At 38.3% G+C, this 21759-nt stretch overlaps 1 protein-coding gene across 1 annotated transcript in view; it reads right to left on the bottom strand.

The window, feature by feature from the left end:
- TTN (titin) overlaps positions 1 to 21759 on the bottom strand; it is a 311277-nt gene that overhangs the window by 251351 nt on the left and 38167 nt on the right. Inside the window, exons 32-45 of the mRNA XM_087950422.1 lie at positions 21456 to 21719; positions 21098 to 21358; positions 18829 to 19089; positions 17634 to 17897; positions 17065 to 17325; positions 16696 to 16956; positions 16040 to 16300; positions 14182 to 14323; positions 12770 to 12935; positions 8425 to 8656; positions 7676 to 7960; positions 7311 to 7436; positions 5868 to 6056; positions 128 to 184 (exon numbers count right to left, since the gene is read on the bottom strand). Coding sequence (XP_087806548.1) covers positions 128 to 184; positions 5868 to 6056; positions 7311 to 7436; positions 7676 to 7960; positions 8425 to 8656; positions 12770 to 12935; positions 14182 to 14323; positions 16040 to 16300; positions 16696 to 16956; positions 17065 to 17325; positions 17634 to 17897; positions 18829 to 19089; positions 21098 to 21358; positions 21456 to 21719 — 3030 coding nt within the window. The remainder of the gene's footprint in view (positions 1 to 127; positions 185 to 5867; positions 6057 to 7310; positions 7437 to 7675; positions 7961 to 8424; positions 8657 to 12769; positions 12936 to 14181; positions 14324 to 16039; positions 16301 to 16695; positions 16957 to 17064; positions 17326 to 17633; positions 17898 to 18828; positions 19090 to 21097; positions 21359 to 21455; positions 21720 to 21759) is intronic.

The raw sequence follows: 21759 nt of genomic DNA, 5'->3' as shown, positions 1-21759 counted from the left end.
ACCCCCCCCAAAAAACATGCAGCATATTTGAATGTCTCAGAATACATATTTTTGCTTTTATAGGCTTTTTAAAGTGGTCACTGAACCTTTACGCTAAATGTAGTATAACATCCTTTTGAAACTGTACCTTTAATTTCCATTTCAATCTGCTGCTCTATCTTCTCCTGAATAACTTTTTCCAGATCTGCAACAAAGAAAAAGAAACACTTGAATGCTATGATGGAAGAACTTTTCATGATGCATTGCTATATAAGAAATCACACAAACATACAGACTTGTGCATGCCAGGAGATGCCCAGTTAAGTCTATCAAAAGTGAAGCTAAATGAGTGTTCCATTCATCCACACTTATAAAAAGGTTTCTTCTTCTTTTGGGGGGAGGTGGGGTAATTCATCATGCCTTTCACATGCCTTTAATATAACGTGATGAAAATATTCATTGATCCACAGTTGTTTTACAGTATATATCATGTATTGAGAAGCAAGCAGGTTTCAGTGCAGGAGGAGATTGTATATGGAAGGAACATGCAGTTGCCAACCTGTCACTCTCAGATGTGTGCTGCACTCGGCTTGTCCTGCAGAATTAATTATTCTGCACTTGTATATACCTCTCTGATTCTCATTAACTTTCAGTAATTTTAAACTGCATAGGGGACCATCATGTCTTAAAGAGCATAATGCAGACTCCTCAACTATTAACTGATTACACAGCCAGAATACACAAGGTGTGGGAACACCTTTGATTACACAGAAAAGTGAGATATCATCTCCTTCTTTGACCAAGGTTTCTGGGGGCAGAGATTCAAGGAAGACTGGTACGGTGGTGTTAGGTTCTGTAATGTCTTCTTCACAGGGCACTATGTCAGGATAATAATCTTGGATCCTTGGTTCGATTGTTTGAGCTGAAGATACTGTCACACTTGAAGTTTCTGTGGAGGATTGTTCCTTGTATTCGTAGGCTGCTTTAAATTGAGACTCTTTGATTGATTTTACACTTTTAGTATCTGATTCAAGGGTAATTTTTGTTACTGTTCTGGTTTGCGCTTCTTTAGCTAGGTAAGAATAAAGTTAGGATAAGATTAGAAGTTTTGTAGTACTCAAAATCTCATTGAAAGATACACACACATAAAGTTATTACTATGGTGTAAAATGTTCAGCATGTTAGTGCAAAAAGCAATAAGATCTTATTCCATTTACTATTCTGTTCCACATTTAAGGGTTCTATTCATTTTAGAAAAAATATGTGTCATTGTCCTTTGCTTTAGTATCAATGATATCAGAGGAACTAGAACAGATTCAGAAATATATCTTTGTCTATTTCCTTGTTGCCATTCTTCAGAATTTTTTTATTATAGACACGAGAGGGCCAGGAGTAGCTTCAGTGGTGGGATTCAAATATTTTTACTACTGGTTCTGTGGGCGTGGCTTGGTGGGCATGGCAGGGGAAGGATACTGTAAAATCTCCAGTCAGAGGTGCTATTTGCCGGTTCTCTGAACTACTCAAAATTTCCGCTACTGGTTCTCCAGAACTGGTCAGAACCTGCTGAATGCCACCTCTGAGTAGGTTCATATTAAATTTACAAATGTTATCATGGCATCAAAGCTTCTTTCTCACGGCCTGGAATGCAGATACAGAAATAAGGAAAAATCAATTGGAAGGAGCTAACTGAATGGATTAAATTTTTTCTATTTTGTTTTCAGGATGATATTCCTGCTCTTTTGAATGTACTTCCAGGTCATTTGTAACCGAAAGAGGAAAAAGGAATGCTTAGCCTTCAGAAGAATACAAATTATTATTCAGATATAATCTGCCAGGAATGGAAAATTTTCAATTGCATTATGATACTAACAGTACTGAAAAAGAAATGGGGATTTATCCAGAAGACTTAATAGCATAATCATCTAATGTGGAACAGCAAAGGGAAGAAAATTAATTGGCATTTGTGTTGATTACATTTCTAAGATTCTGATTTTGAAAGAAAATCTATATAGATATTAACGGAAAAAAGTGTCCATTAAAATAAAAACAAGTTATATTAATTTGAACATGCTTCAGAGTTTGATTACATCTGCTTAAAGACAGTATCTGCCAAAGTGAGAACAGCTAAATTAAAGGTTAATTTTCTGATAAATATGTATTTTAAAAATCTAATCCTTCTACTTTACTTTCTACAGAACACTTTTCAATTTCCTGGAACAGATTAGATCTTCTTTTTTGGAAAATAATACAATAGTGTAGAAACTTGCTGCAAAGAGGCATGAAAGCAAGTTACATAAATTAAATAAGCATGCACATATTTTAGGATCCAAGGCCTAAAGATAAAGGCTATGGGAAAAGTGGGACTGAATAATTAAGGCTAAATCAAATGCTAGCACTGAAGCCATAGGTGCGAGGTGATGAGCCATAATGAGGTTAAGTAACACAACGTTAAAAATCAGAATAACCACCTTCTACAGTTAGTATAGCAGTTGTCGTTACTTCTCCATAGTCGTTACGAACATTACAGCTATATAATCCTTGATCTAGAAGTTGGATGTTAAGAATGGTGAGAAACAGAACAGTTCCACTTTGTGACACTCTTATTCTTTTGGACTCTTGAAGCATTTCTCCATTGTGGGTCCATAAAATTACATTGAAGTTCTCACTTTCAAAAGCACACATAAACTGAGCAGTGTCACCACATCTCACGGTGAGATCCTGAAGTTTCAGTAGAATCTTTGGAGCAGTCTCTCTTTCTACTTGACTTGAGGTTGTACCTATTTTGGCACTTTCTGATTTCTGAGTTATGATTGTAGACTGGAGCATTCCTGCTTCTTTCCCAGCTGAAGCTTTCCAAATTCCACCAGACACCTGCACAAGCGTTTCTTTTGAAGGCTCTTGCATTGACTGAATTTCCTTTACATAAACTTGGCTTTCCTTCTTTGCAAAAGGGGAAGTAATGTAAAGTTCTGATTTGTCCTGGACAGATTTTCTTACATCTTTCCCAGAACTTTGCCTATCTAGGGCTTGCACTGTGTAATCAAGTAACAAAACATATGATTAATACTGAATTCCCTTTAAATTGCCCAATTAAAAACAAAATTACATATCACAGACGATGAGAACAAAACATGTCATCTTCTTTTGGTATGGCCGGCATGCCAGGTGCATTCATTAGGGCACTTTTGGTAGGAAGCGTAATACATAAGAAACTCCAGCCACAAATGAATGATGAATGGAAAATGAAGGGTGTTCATGCTGATAGGATGAGTATTTGTTTCTTCTTTTCATTGCGACATTGTCCATGGCAATTTGAAGGAGGTTATGATCCCCAAGAGAACAACTGACATCTCTCATTTGGTCCCCATGTTTTCCTTTTAAAACCGAGTAGAGCAAACCTCAGAGAATTTGACCAACTGCCAACACCTCCCTATCTTGAAGTGTGCATCTATTTAGTTCTATAAATCGGGAGTTGACTCTGAAATATAGAGCTAGGAAGGCAAACACTAAACAACCGGACACTTGAAAGAAGAGGAGAGAAGAGTGTTTTATTTGGTTACTGCTAGAATTCTACCCACATTAGTGACGGTACATCTAAAAAAGTGTGAAATGAGGAAAAGAGGGGAGGGGGATGTCATTAGTCACAATCTGGAACGTGTGGTTTATGCAACAAACTGAATCCCTAGGAAGAAAAATGGGGCTTTACCTTCAGAGGTCACTGTAAGTGTAGCTGTACAAGTTGCATCTCCAGCACTATTTCTGGCTTGGCAAGAATACTGCCCAGCATGTTCTGAGAAAGCATCTACTATTATCAATATGGCTGTACCGGTCGACTCATCAAAATGGAAAACTACATCTTTGGATGGCAACATTAGCTGCTGATTATGAAACCAGAGGATCTCTGGGCGTGGCCTGGCAGAAACCCTGGCTTGGAATCTGACTGTTTCCCCGTTGCATATGCTACAGCTTGAAATGGGCTGGATAAAGGCGGGCCTTTGGCCAACGGATTCCTTCTTAATGGAAACAGATGAAGAAACATGCCTTTGGGAATAGGAGGTACCTTCTTCAACCTTAAGCCCTGAAAAGAAGCATGTCACCTTTTAATTGCTTACACCTACTCAGCAGTCTCTTGTTCTCCTATCGGTCTTCCATTATACTCCTCCTTTCCTTGCTGACAACATTTATCATTGAAACCCAAAACAAAAAATAGGATTCAGTCTGGGATCAAAGGTCGCAAATCTAAAATCCGATTATTGCTTTGACAAACATTCACATCTGATTTATGAGTGACTCTTTTCCCTACATTCCGCTGTTAAAGATGTGGTAGAAACCTAGGTACATTACCTATAGAATTCCTCCTTTGTTTTTAAAAACATACTGGAATGCTAATGTACCTATTTGCGGTCAAGTGGGCATTCCTTCTCATTTGTCTTACATAAATTGAATGTCATTTATATTAACAATGTCAAGGCAACCATTCAATTCAAAGTCAACATTGACTACCTATACACATACATGGATTGACCATGTGCTGTATATATAATCAACACTGACCATATATAAGCAGACATCACAGCAGTCCGATATTGACCATGATGTATATATAGTCAACATTTTCTATATGCACACATACATCATGGCAGGTCAGCATTGACCAAGTTGTATATATAGTCAACACTGATCAGACACACCCACACACACACACATACACACACACATCACATTGTTCAACATTGACCATGATGTATATATAGTCAACATTGATTATACATACCCACATACATCATGGCAGGTCAACATTGACCATGATGTCTATATAATCAACATTGATTATATATACACATATAGTACATCATAGCATATATCCAAAGATATCCAAAGAGGCTTGGACATGCTTTGTGGGATATCTGAACCAAATTCTCTGAACAGCCGATACTTCCATGCTCTATTTGGGAAACCTGGATTATGATGTTTTGAAAATGATTATATAACATTATTGCATTTACATTTTCTGAAATAAATTGAGGATCCAATCTATCCACTATATTCCATATTTCTTTATATACGGCAGTGCAGTTCTTGTCAGTTTACATGGGTCAAAATACATATTTTACTTATGTGACCATTTTGAGAGGAAATACACATTGAAATACATATGGGCTATGTTTGGACCAGAATTTTTTAAAGTGCAGATTAATATGGAAATGTAACAAAATTACAGATGTAAACATGCAGACCAAAAAGAAACAACTTCCTCATCCTCAGAAATTCCTTTTAAAGCTCATCATAGATCAGCTTTTGTACACTTGAGAGGTCAAAGAAGAAAAATAACCCTACTTATAATTTTCTTCCTTTTTCTTATATTAACAATAGTGCACAATTCTTGGTGTGATCATTTTGTACCCAAAGAAAGCATCTTTGGGCTGTTGCTTTTGAACAACAGCAGTCTCAAAATTAAAGGTGGTCTAGTGTAAAGTATAGAAAAGAAAACAAAATAAATGAAATGAAATGAAATGAAATAAAGACGTGAAGTCAGCAGGCTTCTCTGGATCCTGCTTGCTTGCTTCTTGCTTTCAGTTATTGAGATGAAAAAATAAATAAATCTGCTCATGATAAAGAGGATTTTTAAAATGCTCTTTTTGGTCCAGGCTAAATGGTAATTGGAAACAGAATGGAAGAGTTAAATGAATGGAACACTGAAACAATGTGAAGTTGGCAAAGCTTATACCTTGGAGAGAACATGGATACTGTGGACATCAGACAATGGGAATGGTTATTTGAATTAGAAGATGTGAACATGGAAGACAATTACATGTAGGTTTATGAATGAGTATTAATCTTTAAACACATGCAAATTAATACAGGGCAGGTTCTGTTGTACATTGTACCTTCCAGCCTGAGAGTAGCTGTACTTGACACCTGGCCAACAGGATTGCTGGCAACAAAGGTGTAAATCCCTTCATCCTCTGGATAAGCTTCTGCAATTTCCAGCTGGTAGGTGTCTTCGAACTGGGTCATTCTAAAGAAGCGGGATGGCTTGATTTCTTTGTCTTTGCTATACCACGCTATTTTGAGGTCTGTTCCAGTACAAATAAAATGTGAAAGAAAAAAAAAAGTCTATTGAGGTTTTTTCATTTTTAATGAGGAAACTAATGAAAACACTGGGATCTTGTTATATTATCCAAGTCAGAATTAAAATGGATATTGGATATTAAAACAGTATACTGAAATCTCCCCACTCTGTTACTGCCTTTGCATTGTTTTCCCATGTGTCCTTTTTCCTGCCAGTAGCTACTATTATATGGCCCAGGTATATGGAAGCATTTATTTGCAAATCTTGTTAAAATTTTACAGCAGGAGCAAGGCAATTTTAGTAGTAACTACAGTCAGAACATCGTATGCTATTCCATTTCTACAACCCTCCAGATATATGAGGACAGTAACTCACACAATTGCTAGTTTATGGATTTATAGAAGACTGGTACAGGCTAATTAATCAAAGATGCAATGATCCTCATTCTCCATTACAACTAACATTTCAGTAAGCAGGATAAATGATCAAATGAACAACTATAGGATTTTTTCCTCTGTTCCTCTTTAAATTGCTCCTAAAGTAATTCCTCACTTTCCCCACTTTTAAAAAGTTGTTAATTTTTAGGATCGGGATTACTTCTTTCCTGATAATTATTTTTGAACTTAAAAAGATTTGCTCATGTTCTGACATGTGTACAACTTTTGTAAGTAAGAAAGCACTGCTAGCAATCAGAGAGATGTCCTTGAGGGAAATAGGTAAGACCTATTAATATGAGTAAAGAGGGCCAAAATTTCCTTATGTTCTGGGAGACAAGATAGAGACAAGTTTGGAAGAGACTCGGGCTGGTTTCATCATTCTCCACAGATGCACATATAATTTGTACATCAGGACGTATACCCAAATACACACACACTGAATGTGTGTGTGGGAGAGAGAAAGAGAAAGATAGGGAGGGAGAGAATTAGCATGCAAATGTATGAAAAAAATTGATCTTTTAAAACAATCCTACCAGTAGTCATTCTTCATGCTCACAGTACCATTTAAAGATTCTTAGTTGTCAATGCACCAATATTTTGAAGTTTAAAGCCAGGAAAACATGTTAAATTGTGTATTGTACTTAAAAGACCAAAATGATTTGAGTTTTTCACTGCTTTTATAATGTTTTTACATTACAGAAAAGTTTTAATTAGCTGATTAGATACACACAGAGAGAGAGAGAGATAGTTATATCTGTATCATGTAGAGAAACTTGATTTCAACTGAATATTTTGTCTTCAGATCGAAGAATACAACTAACCTGTCCCAGTAACTCTGCACTGGAAGAAAGTGGATTGTCCCTCAGATGTAATAGCATCACGGAGCGGTGTAATAATGGTAGGTGGGTAAATTGGCACTTCTATGTCAGGAGAAACAACTTCTGGAACTAAAGCAAAAAAAATAAAAGTGATTATTAGTTTTCCATGGAAAAGCACACATATTACAATATTGACAATGCATTTCAGAAAGCCTTAGACCAGGGGTGTCCAACCTTGGCAACTTTAAGACTTGTGGACTTCAACTCCCAGAATTCTGGCTGAGGAATTCTGGGAGTTGAAGTCCACAAGTCTTAAAGTTGCCAAGATTGGACACCCCTGCCTTAGACAGAGAATGGCAAGAACTTGCCTTCAACTGAAAGGGAAGCTGAAGAGGTGGCAATGCCATAGTCATTCTTTGCTTCAATTTTGTAAACAGCACCATCTTCAGGGAAAGTTTCAATCAGCAACAAGGTGTACTCTTGGGCATCATGAAGGAATTTCACTTTAAAGCCTGGAGAAAGAGGCTGCTCATCTTTGTACCAGAAGATCTTGGGCTGAGGTTTGCCTGACACAACAGCACAAAATCGGGCTGGTTTCCCAGACTCCACAGTGGCTGGTTGGAGCTCCTTTACAATCTTAGGTGGCTCAGGGGCTGAAATTCAAACAAGAAATCATCACTATCATCATCATCATCATCATCTTTGTAGCAAGGTTCATTCTATTTTGATATTAATCTGAATGAATCTTAATGCACCTGAGTTCAGTCACAAAGCTTTTCAGGTGGCCTTCAATAATATATGAACATAATAAACACATGAATTGCACATCCACTGATTACTTGAGTTATCTGTTCTTGGTAATATACAAGTCTCTTACATACACCAGGAAAAAGGCTATGATAGAACAATTCCAGTGCTGTGAAGATTTTTAGCAGGCAGGCAAATAAAAATGCAGGAATATGACATGGAGAATTAAAAATATGAGAATTTTTCTGCTCGTGTGCAATTGAATAAAAATAAAAAGTAGCATAGAAAGAGAGCTAGAGTGTGTAACATGTTCACCAGGGGTACAGGGGTTAAAACAAAATATTTATATCAAGATAAACCTCTATCTTACCATTTACATAAAGAGTGATGGAACTTCTATTTTTTCCAGCTAAAAAGGTATATTCTCCAGCATCTGTATATCTAGTTTCTGTGATGACTATCTTATGGACACGCCTTTCTACCACATAATGGTATCTTTCCTCAATCTGGAAGTTGATCTCAATTCCATCCTTGTACCAGTGAGCATCAATGTCATCTTCATTGACCTCAAACTCAACTACAGCTCGCTGCCTCTCAAGAACCTGTCAGTTAAACAGAAAGATAATAACAGTTTTGTGAATAGAAACTCTATAACAAGTATTTTTAGTTCTCAAATGGAAATGAAACTGATTTACCCTTGGCATCACATAAGATAGATGTATTACTTTTTGAGCTATGCAATCAGACAAAACAAGCACTGAATTTATTAAAAACGTATATATTTCAATATTATATATTTCATTCTCATTTTCCAAATTCATTTTATAAATGGGGGGCTTCATCATAGTATTTTATGCAGTATATTTCATGCACTACAGAATATATCTTCATCTGATAATGTTGTGCACATGTAAAAAACAGTTAAAGTTTAGTACAAAACTAGGATTCTAAAAATAAATTTCCTGGCAAAAGGCAGTCAGAAGATGAAAAGGTTACTTTGATTGAGTCCTACCAATCCAGAGTTGTGCCGTGAGAAGAGTCTTATCTTATTCAATTTTAGTCCCAAAGAAATGTAAAAATGTTCTTTCCAACAAAGAAAATATTAGCTAGCCTAAATTAAATCTATCTGTGTTCCATTATACTTAAATGTGGCCAGCAAAATTCAAAAAGACAGAAGGCAGATAAGTCTTAACAATTCTCCCAAGTGATATATAATGGAATATAATAATCCTTAATTGAAACTATTGTGTAAAATTGTATACATATGTATGGGAATCCTACATCTATCACAGTGTTGGCTAACCTTTTTCTCGTCACATGCTGAAAGTGCGCGCACGCGTGTGTGTGCCTGAACCCATAATGCAATGCGCGCACAACTCCCCTGCCCCCCGCACGTGCACTGCATGCCTCTGCACATGCATGTGCAACCCCCTGCGCCGCACACCTCTCCATATGTGCGCATCCCCGCACCATGCACCTCTGCGCATGCGGACCCCCTCCCCCCTGTGCTTGCGTGCGCGTCACTAGCTGGTAGGGGGCACACGCAGATGTGCAGTGGGTCTGTTCTGGGGGACCTCTCACATGCCAGCCGAAACGGCTCTGCATGCCACTTCTAGCAAGCATGCCATAGGTTCACCATCATGGATCTATCATTTTGCTGTTCTATTGCTTTCTTTTTTTCTTTTACTATATTTTTCCCTTTATGCTGTATTGTTAACTGACAGCAATTAAAAAAAAAGCACTTATACTGGCTATATGCTAATCCAGTCAAGAGCATGTCATCTAATGAATTTATTAATCAAGCTAAGGACTTGCATTTTATTATTTCTTTTGGGTTTTAAACTGAATTTATAATTTCTCTCAGCCAAAACCATTAGAATATGTTCTGTTTTTCTTATTTTCAAAATCATTTGCGCAAATACTTTCTAGTGGGTCAATGAAAACACTCAGATGGAAGAAATTGTGGCATATGAGTTGATGGGTTCAGTTCAGCAAAACGTTGTTTAAAAATCCTGACATAGTTTGAACTATGTTCCTGAAAATATGTGACAATCTACCTTTTCAGATTCTGACTAATCTGGAAAAGGATATTTGTAACATGATTTAGGGCTGACATGTGGAATGCAAGATTTTCCAGCCTTCTTCGTGCCATCTCCTTTATGTGATTACAATAACCATGAAGCCAACACAATAGGACAATTCTAGTTGGCCATGGTTCTCTTTCTGTATCCTTGTTTCTTGCCCTTGATTTAAAATTGTGTAGACCTTTCCTTACAAATGAAAACAAGTGACAGAGATCCTACAATTGTCCCCCCCCCCCTTTCTCTCTCTGAATGTAACAATAAATAGGACTTTAGTTTCTTTGAGGTTATTGAGGTATTACAATAATGAGAAAATAATAAAATGCTCCTGTCCAGGGCTGCTTCTGCCTTGAAACAAAGCCTTGCAAAGCCTAGGATATATGTGGAGTATTGTTTTAAGACTACAAAAGGTAAACAGATACCTTTGGGGGTGGGGAGGGTTTCATTCCACCTGGTATAATCTCACCATTTCGTGATGAAAGGAACTTTTCTATTTATAATATATTCCAATCCTACCAACATCTACCATATCTGCAACTACAAAATCCTAGAAGCTGTAATATTCTAGCTAGCCAATTCTACTTCCCAAGCCCCCATTTTCTTTCTTCTGTCCATTTCAGCATTCCAGAATCCCTGTAAGTCACTGGTCATATGTTCCTACTGGACTATTTGTGAGGACTTCCTTCCTTCCTTCCCCCCCCGTTTTACAATACTGTTTAAACACTGGTGGGCTATGCCAGTGGTCGGCAAACCGCGGCTCGCGAGTGCGGCTCTTTGGCCCCTTGAGTGTGGCCCGCCGCTCTTCGGGTGCTCAGGTGTACTGAAGGTGTGAAAAGGGGGTGCAAGGTAAGTAGGTGCGCGACGGAGTGAGGGTTGGGGGAGAGAGAGAGAGCGGAGGCAGAAAGGGGAAGAGACGGGGGAGAAGTGGAAGAGCGCAGAAGGAGGGAGACGGGCAGGCGAGGGAGCGAGGTTGCCCAGGCAAGGAGCGGAAAGGGAGATGGCAGGAACAGAAGGAGCCGAGCAGGGCCCGCGGGTAAGCGCGCGCGTGTGTAGTGGGTGGGTGAAAGAGAAAGGCAGAAAAAAAGACAGAACCGGGGAGAAGGAGAGTGTGCGCGTGGTGTATGTTTGTGAAGAGAGAGAGAGGAGGGGGGAGAGTTTGAGAGTGGAGAGAAGAGGAGAAAAAGTGGAGGAGAGAAGGAGGGAGAGCAGCCGGAGGGCGAGGAGAAAACAAAAGGCGGGAGGATAATAAAAAATAAAAAAAAAAGGAAGGGGGAGAGAGAGCGCGCGCTTTGTGGCTCTTTTCCTCGCGGGCTCCCTCTTGCTCCGCCGCGCCTTTCCTAGCCACCACCCGCGCCGCCGCCGCCTCCTCCTCCTCTTCCAGAGCCGCGCTTCCCGCGCAGCGCCAGCCTTGGAGAGGGGTCGCGGGGCGCGCTCGAGGAACCTCCGAAGCGCGCTCCGCCTGAGAGGAGCACAGGGCCTGTCTACGGCAGCATCCCGTCTCCCGCAGGGCCGGCCCGGGGCTCAGGAACTGCCAATCCGAGGGGTTGCTTGGCGCTCTCGGAGTTGGCGGGTGCCAGCCGTCGCGGCTCGCAGCCGTGCGGGGGCTGGGGATGGAGTTGAGGCGCGGGGCAGCTCTGCCACGGAGAGAGGCGGCTGGAGCGGGGAGGAATAGCGAAGGGGCGAGCGAAGGGAGGAGGGGCTTGGCCAGGGGAAGGTGGCGGGGATGAGTTTGCCCCGTGAGCCCCCGGTGGGCCATGGGCTTCTCCCCAGGCTGAGAGTTTGAGGAGAGGGGCTTCCCCTGGGAGTCGTGCCTCAGCTGCCACTCGGCTGGGCAAGGCGTCGTCCGGGCGCCCTTTTTCTTCGGGGTGTGGGGGGGGAGAGGCTTCCCCAGAACTACGAAAGGATTGCAATACCGGAATGGACGTAAAAGTCTGCGCTGCAAAGGAACTGCAGGCCTGCAAATAGTTCTGCTGGAAAACGTTTTTAGCAAAGGCCAGCTTAGGAGTACCCTAATTAAGTTAATAACAATGTACTACTATATAGTTTAAGTTTAAAAAAAATTGGCTCTCAAAAGAAATTTCAATCGTTGTACTGTTGATATTTGGCTCTGTTGACTAATGAGTTTGCCAACCACTGGGTTATCCAATTAAAATTTTGTTTAGTATGACATATTTTTGTATACATATCTGTGTTCCTTTTCCAACACTAATATGTGACATTACACAATATCTGAAAACTAAAAGGATGCTTAAAATATAATCACCTCATTTGTTTCACTTCCTTTGTGAATGATAGCAATTCTTATTGCTGAAGAAACAAGACATTGTTTCATTTAAAAGGCATCATGTTCAATATATATTAGCAATGCTCTCTCCTCCTGGTTCTGCCAGTCCTTTGGCATGCATTTTCAAAATAATAAAATATGAGGTTTGGGAATGAGGCTCAGGCTAAATGTTCAGCTCTGAGCATCATCTCTTGTTACACTGAACAAATTATCCACAATTGCTTGAATGCAGTTTTAAATTATATGTGTATAATTATTGTTGGTAATCTGACTTTTTTATTGCATTGTCATGTATTGTGCATTATTGCATGGTATCACTAATTTCTCTTATCAAACCTGAAATAGCATACCTGAACGTTTTTCTGGAGGCTTCTGATGCGAACATCACGCCCTTCCACTGTCAAATTAGCATTAGACATGTTTCCTCCAGCCACTACTGTGTACTTCCCTGAATCAGACATCTTTGTGGATGTAATCAGAAGACGATGAACAAACCTTTCCCGCTGAACTTTTACTCTAAAAGCAAATTCAGAAAAGAGAAAAATAACTTTTAGAAAGTTATTTAAAACGTTTTAGAAAAGTTGGCATAGTTTTATAAACTTCTGAAGTTCATAGTCAGAAAGAGCCAAGAAATGGCAGACAATTGTTAGGGCTCTAATTTACAGGATTAGATTTGCATAAATCTAATCATGAACAGAAACCACAAATTGCAGATAGTCCATTTATTTATTTATCTATAAAATGTATATGGCCACTCATATCATGAAAGGTGACTCTTTAATCCTTAAATTATCTAGAACAAGTAAATATATTAATTTATTAATGCAGGGGTTTACAACTTTCACAACAGACAACTCTTGAGTGCCATTGTTTTTTCAGATACTCTCACTTTAGAACTTCCAAGATAAAATCACTGCAAATTCAGCAGGAATGGAAGCTGAAAGCAATGGAAAACTAGTTTGTAGGACTCAAGTAGGTTTAACACAAGGTCTTTTTAAAGATCTGTAAGCAGAAAAAAAATGATCCTAAAATTTTTGCTTCAATCCTCCCTGGTGGTATCAGATATTCCCACACTGCTCACTATGGACTTCAGTTGTTCCCTCCCCCAAATTGTTAAAAAAATTATCCCAATCTATCGAAGGACGATGCATAAGATCAGCTGGCTCATGGAAACTCTTTTTGTCTTTCTTATGACAACTCCCTGCTTACAGCAAGGAATCATCGCAATATTCCCTATCCAAACGATTGCAATAAATTTGCTCAGGTGGTAGATAATATGGCTACATTAAGTTAGGTAAGCAAAAGATAGAATATTTTGCACTTACCTAAATGTTTTGAATCTGCTGTTTTTCTTAATGATTAATTAAATAACTAATGCTCAGTTACATTTTGTGATACCCATGATCAGCTGACTCAAACAGCTGGCTTACTTTTCTTAAATGCTAAAATGTTTGTACGTGAGACAAAGACAAAGCTGCCCAGACTTGGAGGAGAAAATTAATAATCAAAATCTAGGGATATTTCTGCACTGATCCTAAACTTCATGAAAGAAGAAACAGGTACAGCAATCAAGAATTATGACTACTTTTTTTTCTGAGAGCTGACATGTTACAAACTTGAAAATTAGCTGAAGAGTTAGGCAGACTGGACAAAAAAAGATGTAAAATCTGTATCCATTATCTAGACAGCTGCATAATTTTCATTAGTAGTTCACAAGCCGTGTGGCCACATAACAAAGTAGATGCAACTCTTAAGAAATTACCTATCTCCAAGCTGAAGCTCCTGCCCATCTTTCATCCACTGAACAGAAATGTCAGGTTCTGAGATTTCACATTCAAAAACCGCTCTTTTCTTCTCCACCACTTTAATGTCTTTGATGTGTTTTCTAAATTCAATATGGCGGGCTAGAAAAGTTAATGCAAGTTATCAATAGCTAATATGAGTCAAAATGATTAATAGTTATAAATTATGTATTGTCATATGAATCTTCTTTCTCTCCCCTTCAATGGCCTATATGACTCAGCCATCTGTTCTGAAAAGTATCTAATGCTCTAGATTCTAGAACAAATAGGGTGATACCTAGAAGTTGCAGATAGAAGTGGAATCTGATCTATTGGTAGATGGAGGCAATTAAATATCACCTTATTTATGAAGTTACTACAATTTATTTTTGTTCTGCACTGGAATCTTGTGCTATTTATTTTACTTCTTCCTCGTTTTTCTGCATTATTAACCATAGCAATTTACCATAATTCCTGGGCAGGAGGGAGTGAATGACTCTTCATATTAGATACAATTTTAAAAGCAGATAAGAATAATTTCAATTAATTATATACATATAAAAATTTCTATATCTGACTTCCAGTACAGGAACTACACTGTAATTGTGCATGTTATCTATATTAATATCTTAGCTTAATTAGCCAAGAGATGAACAAGCCTTTTTGCCTCTATTCTGCAATGTTGAACAAACCAAAAAGTCTCATTAACCACAGTTTTCTGTTTCAGTTTTTGATGATTGGATGATGGATCATAGGGCACCCCCTCCCTATTATATTTCATAAGGAGGACAAAATTGAAGAAAGGGGAATTTAGAAGTGGGTGAATGGATACATTTTGGGGAGGTTCAGAGACAAAACTTAGGAAAACTTTAAGCAGAGATACAAGAATATATTTGGTACCACAGAATTCAAGTACAGATTACAGACATGTTGCAGTATTAATCTAAGCTGTACACAACCTATTTTGTTTATTTTAAGTTATGTAAACAAAAGTATTAACAAAGTGACTGAGAATCCTATATTTCACCCATATCTGATCTATTTATATTATCTCAGTGACATAAAAAATAAAGAGGAAAAATAGATTATATCAAGATTTAGTGGAGATAGGAAGACTGATAGATCCGGGGCAATTTCCCACAGTTAATTTTGAAGAACAAAAAGTTAACAAAAGGCCAACCACAACTGAAGCAAAAATTATGGTTTCCCAGCTATGGAATAAGACAGAATATTATAGAATTGACTGGATCTGAAAGTGATGATTTTGTGATTTATAAAAACTACTGCCTGGATTAGTTACAGCTGCCTATGTTGGAAACAAGTTTCAATTATAGCTTATAAATTCTTTTTTTTTTTTTTTTTGGTCTGTTAATGACTCTTTAAATCCCTTGCAGGGTAGAGTCGGGGCAACTGAATGGAGCTGAGTGTTTACTGGCCGGATGCCCTTCCTGTCGCCAATGCAGAGTTCACAGCTGATATTTATTCATTGTGCCCAGAGAGAGAAACATCTGCTGCTACCTAGGATCGAACTCACAGCCTCCTGATTGTGAGGCGAGAGCTCCACCTCTAGGCCACTGCACCATTTAGCTTATCAATATAATATATGATCATATATATAGATCATTGTTGACTAAAGTTAGACTAGCTATTGAGACAAATCCAATATTATAGTTTCTGAAAGCAAATCTATGCTGAATCAGTGTGTGTTAGCTGAGGATCATGTGTAGGCCTGCCTTGATATGAATAAATGCAGCTAGAGATATGGCTGAGCTGCTTCCTCCCTGAACACATCTATATAAACAAGTCAAGAATTATAAAGTATACAAAAAGAGAGAATACCTTCCACATATAAAGTTGCTGATGATGCTGCTTTGCCAGCAACAAACGTGTATTCAGCAGTGTCTCCGAAATGGACATTCCTTATTGAGAGTGAATGTGTAAGTTTCTTTGTCCGGATCTGGCATCGGTCTGTGGACTTTATTTCCACCCCATTCTTCAACCATTTATATGTGATGCCTTCATAATTGACAGTGACCTCAAAAGTGATTGTATCTTTCTCTTCTGCATTGATGTCTTTCAGCATAGATGTAATCAGGACAGCTGTAGAAAAGGAACAACTAGTGAAAGACTGATTCAGTGTTCTTCACTAGATAACTGATTAGTATTAGTGGCTAATAATAATAGGTATTTAGGGTCACAGCAACGTATAACTGGAGGATTAAAAACCAATTGTTCGAATCCTTTCCCCAAGGAAGGTTTATTTATTTGTTTGATGCATTACATTCTTCAACTCTGACAAGACTGGAATGGCCACCAAGAAATGTAGGGACTCCCCACAAGGTCCACTAAGCATGGTCAACCCTCAGACCAAAGGAAAGCAGCCCATTTCTGCTCTAGATTCTTTGCTTGCTCTGGCTTTTGTTTAAGACACTCTGCAGGGCTGATCATCTTTGCTTCTACAAAATATCCTTTCTTCTTTCCAGTTTGAAACTTACGTTTGACAGTTAAGGTTGCGCTGACTTTGTCATTTCCACAGATGAAGGTATATTCTGCAGAATCTTCACTGCTGGTATTCACGATGTTGAGCTGGTGGAGCTTCCCTTGAACAACTATTTTAAACTTCTCGCTCATTTCAATTTCCACTCCGTTTTTCAGCCACAGAGAAGGTACATTGAAATGAGACACCTCGCACTCAAAAGAGGCAGTTTTAGTCTCTGGAACCTCAATATTTTTCATGGTTTTTGTAATGTGTACCGCTGTGGAAGGTAATATTAAAAAGAAAAGTGAGACAAATATCCTCCTGACATTTGTTAATGGCACTTAAAATCTATTTTAGGCAGAAGGCTTAAAAAAAGAAAACTTACTTTCCACAAAAAGCTTAGCTTTGCACTCCAGTTGTCCCACAACCGCTGTGTATTCTCCAGCATCACCAGGAGAGATATTTTGCAGGGTCAGTTTATGAACTTTCCTTTCAGAACTCATTCTGCATTTGTCACTTGGCTTGAGCTCGATGTTTTTGTGGAACCATTTCACAGGCACAGCATCGTGAGATACGCTCACTTCAAAGGAAACAACAGCATTCTCCAGAGCAGTCACGTCCTTTGGCTTTTTAATGATTTTAACAGCTGAAGGAAGGAATTAGCAAACATTTAGTCATTATACCTAACTTTAATTCCCAACTAAGTTATTGGCCTTAGAAAAGGCATAAGTAATAGGTGGCTTTTCAGAGTTTAAAATTGAGGTGGTTGAAAGAGGCACCACTGGCCTCTTTCTGGTAATATGCACATGTGCTGTTACAATTATCTCTTTTTCTGAGAATCTCCAGGATACAGTAAGAGAGTGTGAATGAATATGCATATTAAGAGCAATTGTGCTTCTTGTCCTTTGACTACCAATGCCATCAAATTTACTTCAGTCTACTTGGTTGACTTACTTTCAACATGGAGTCTTGCATTTGCTCCTATTCTTCCCAGTTTAAAACCATAAACTGATTCATCAACTACCGCACAGTTCTTCACTTTCAGTGTGTAGGTAGTTCCCTCCACTTTGATTTCATATTTGTCATTAGAATGTAGCTCAACACCATTTTTAATCCACTGAACACCTTTCACATTTGGGTGAGTAAGTTCTATTGAAAATACTGCATCTTGTGTTTCTGTCACAGTCAGGTTCCTTAATGTCTTTTTGATCTTGACAGCTATTTAAAAAGAAGAGACACAGAATTATGAAATGAATACTTACATGCCTAATGCAAATCTAATATTGTACCCAGACTTTATAATATAATGTGAAAAATAAGTGAGGAGCTGGTGATTCTCAGGATAGAAATGTCAGTTGAATGAACAATTGTACAATGGGAAAGGCCTGAAGAAGACAAAATGGATTGAGCTTTCTGTAGGCATAAGAAGGGAACTGTACATTCGCACTGATAAGGGACAATCAGTTGCTTAATATGTCTTCATCCTAAATTATAATAAAGATTCTTATCTAATCATGTTTTGCCAAGTGTCTGAGAGAATTCAAGCCTAGCAGTCTAGTTAAACTATGCATAATTGGGGAACTAAGATGAACAGCTAAAGCCTAGCCTGGGAGAGGCTATGAGGTAAAAAGGGAGCAACAGCTGTCTCCCATTTGCACATAGAAACTGCTCTGTTCAGTTTTTTGTGATTATCTCCTTCTCATTCTTTCCTCCACACATGCTATTTCATTCTGGCGGGATCTTCAGAAGAGAATTTGGGTGGGCCTTATGGAGGTTAGAATAGAGTGGTCATCTTTTACTACCCCTCACTTCACCACCACCCTCAACACTTCTTAAAATCCATTTTGCTCTTATTTTTCTTTCTATGCAGTGAGTGAAACTGGTATCTCATGCTGCCTTTTATCTGTTTCACAATGGAACATTTGAAAAATCTCATTCCATTTAGGAACTAAAGATGGAACTAACAATGTTAGATTTTGACATTAAAAATACTGAATATACCTATACATATCCACTCTAAAATAAATCCACTATGCCCAGAGATATATCTATTTAGAACCATTGTCTCAAATTCCAGAAAAATAAATTGAGCATCAAGTAAGATAACAAATTACATGTTATCTAAGATGAAGTTTCCTTGATTACTTACTTTCAACCTTCAGTTTAGCGGATGTTTTTGAAGATGCCACTTTGAAGGTATATTCTCCAACATCATCCAATTTGCTGATTGGAATAACAAGTCTCCGCTTCGATCCATCAGATTCGCTTTTGCAACGATCTGTCATTTTAAGCGGCTTTCCATCTTTCAGCCATTGGCCTACAGATTCAGGATTGGCTACTTCACATTCAAAAACAGCCTTCTGGGACTCAGCTACTGTGAGATCAGTAAGGGGTTTTGAAATAGCACCACCTGTGAAAGAAAGGAAAAACGAAAATATTTATCCACAGAATAGGTCTTCAATTTGATTCTACTTTCATTTTATTTTTATTTATTTATTTGATTCCTATAGCTGCCCATCTCAGCTAATGACTGGGCGAATCACAATTCAGAAACACATATTATAATTAACATCTTAAAAACATTTTAAAACAATGAAAACAGTAAAAACCATTTCAACACAAAAAAACATGAAAACATCTAGTTTGAGCACATACAAGCAAGATATCTGTCCTGTTAAAAGTATAGCCAGGGGGCCCTTGGCACATGTAGCGCACCTAACCTTTACACGTTACGAAAGGCTAACAGGGTTGGGGCCATTCTAATCTCCAGAGGGAGGATGTTCCACAGAGCAGGGGATGCTATGGGAAATGCTTGTCTTCTAGCCCCCATTAGCTGACATTATTTGATAGGATCTGCAGCATACCCATCCTATTGATATAATTAGATGGGCAGAAACTCTTCAGAAAAGGCGATCCTTCGGATACCCTCTCAAGCCATGTGGTAATTCTTTTTCATGTGGTAATTCCTCTCTATAAAAGCAATGACATTCAGCTAGTATACTTGGAGCCAAACCTACTCTTAGATATAGCTGCCTTCTCAGATGACTCATATGAAATGGCAAAAAAGGTTAATTTTCGATTTTATTGCTTGAGTAGATTTTTCTATCTATTTTCTATTTAGGTGCTAAAATTACTTAGGTGACCTTCGATATTGTGTGGAGCTGTGTATCTTTGCTGCTCCCTTCCCCCCCAGCCATGGAATTCATAGGGCTGGCTGTATTCGTATATAGGAATGGCCTTCTAAGATGTGCTCCAGAGCTCTGCAACATGCTGTGTAACTGACCTGTGGGAAGGTTGTCATAAAAAAGGAAAATGAAATGCTAATGGAACCGCACTACACTTGGCTGGATGTGCACCAGAGCTGCACAATCAGCAGCTTCCAAAGGCCTTGGACACTGCCCCTAAAGACTTGCAAAGTCTTACAGTGTTTAATGTGTGTACTGGATTATTAAATTTAATATTATTAAATGGATGGTTGGTAAGTAATCCTATTGCTTATATTTCATTTTACTTAAAAACAACACTAAACTAAAGGGATCTTTTTTTTTTTTTTTTGGTCTTCATGTTGCAATGTATCCAAGGCACACCACTCAAACTTTGGGGGGAACCTTTACCTCCACAAAATTGTGTATCCCTAGTTATGATGGCCAAGAACTGATTTCCTCCCCAATGTTTCCACGGGACATGAAAACTAAATTTAAAAAGGGAAGTAATATATTCAAACACTGAAAATCATAAGTCACATGAAAATCTATCGTCCTATGTCGCCTACCTGCAATTGCCCAAAGGGTACCTGGCTCTTATAGCTTCCATTAGGAATGTTAAGGAATATCTTGACATTTTGTCCCCTAAGTTCACCCAGTTTCAACTTGTAATAATGAAATGAATTTTAAGTGCCTTAACAAATGATTGGGCATGTGGTAAGCTGCTTAGAGTCGCTTCAAAGTGAGATGAGCAGCAAACAAATTCAATAAATAGATGACAGATTAGATAATAGATAGAGATAAATAGATGATAGATAATAGATAGATAGAGATAAGTAGATAGATAGAAAGTTGATAGATAAAAATATAGATGATAGAAAGAAAGAATGATGATAGATAGATAGATAGATTATAACTAGATAAGATGGTAGATAGAATTAGATGATGGACATAAAGATAGATAGAAACAGATAGATACATAAAGTTTAGCTTTAAAAAGAGAATCAATACATTCTATGCATGAGGGTGGAGGTTTATTCTCCGAACTTGTGGGTTGGTTTCCAAATGTTTCGTTACCAGGCTAGGTAATATCTTCAGCCTGGTAATGAAATGCTTGGAAACCAACCCATAAGCTTGGAGAATAAACTTCCACCTCTCATCCTACACCCCAGCTAAAGATATTCACCATCATCACGAACATTCCATGGAACTAACCTGCTACCACCAGTGTCCCAGAGGTCTTCTTTTCTCCAGCGTAAAATGTGTATTCTCCTTCATCATCTTTCATCATGTTGATTACTGTCAGTTTATATATTGTGCCATGTGCCTCTATCTTGTACTTGGGGCTGGCTTTGATTTCTTGGTCCTTAAAATGCCATTGCACATCAATCCCAGCATGGGAGAGCTCAACTTCAAAGGTGACGTTTTGGGTTTCAGTACAGGTGATATCATGAAGACCTTTAATAATCTTAATTTCTGTTGAAAATAAATACATAAGGGGGTTAACAGTCTTGAATTCCTATTATCACATTTTTGCATGAGCAGAATGGCTGCACGTTTGAAGAATACATACTTTCAATTATAAGATTACAGCTAGTTTCAACTTTGCCAACAGCTAATTTACACAGTCCTTCATCTGATGCATATGTCCGGGTAAAGACAAGTCGTTGCTTCATGCCCTTGGAGACTGCTTGTATACGGTCATCGGGCTTTATTTGTTCATCATTTATATACCATTTGGAGGAAGATACATCAGGGACAGAAATTTTGCTCTCAAGGATGGCTTTTGTGCCTTCAATAGCATGAACATCTTTCAGAGGAACAATTATCTCCACACCTGCAAATAGCATAAAATAGCCATCATAAAATTATTACAT

This window comes from Notechis scutatus, chromosome 1 (genome assembly GCF_049901735.1).
Source record: "Notechis scutatus isolate UNSWTSFEM ecotype Mainland chromosome 1, rNotScu1.2, whole genome shotgun sequence".
Lineage (NCBI taxonomy): Eukaryota > Metazoa > Chordata > Lepidosauria > Squamata > Elapidae > Notechis > Notechis scutatus.
The sequence above is the reverse complement of the archived record's forward strand: the minus strand, read 5'-3'. Positions and strand labels throughout refer to the sequence as shown.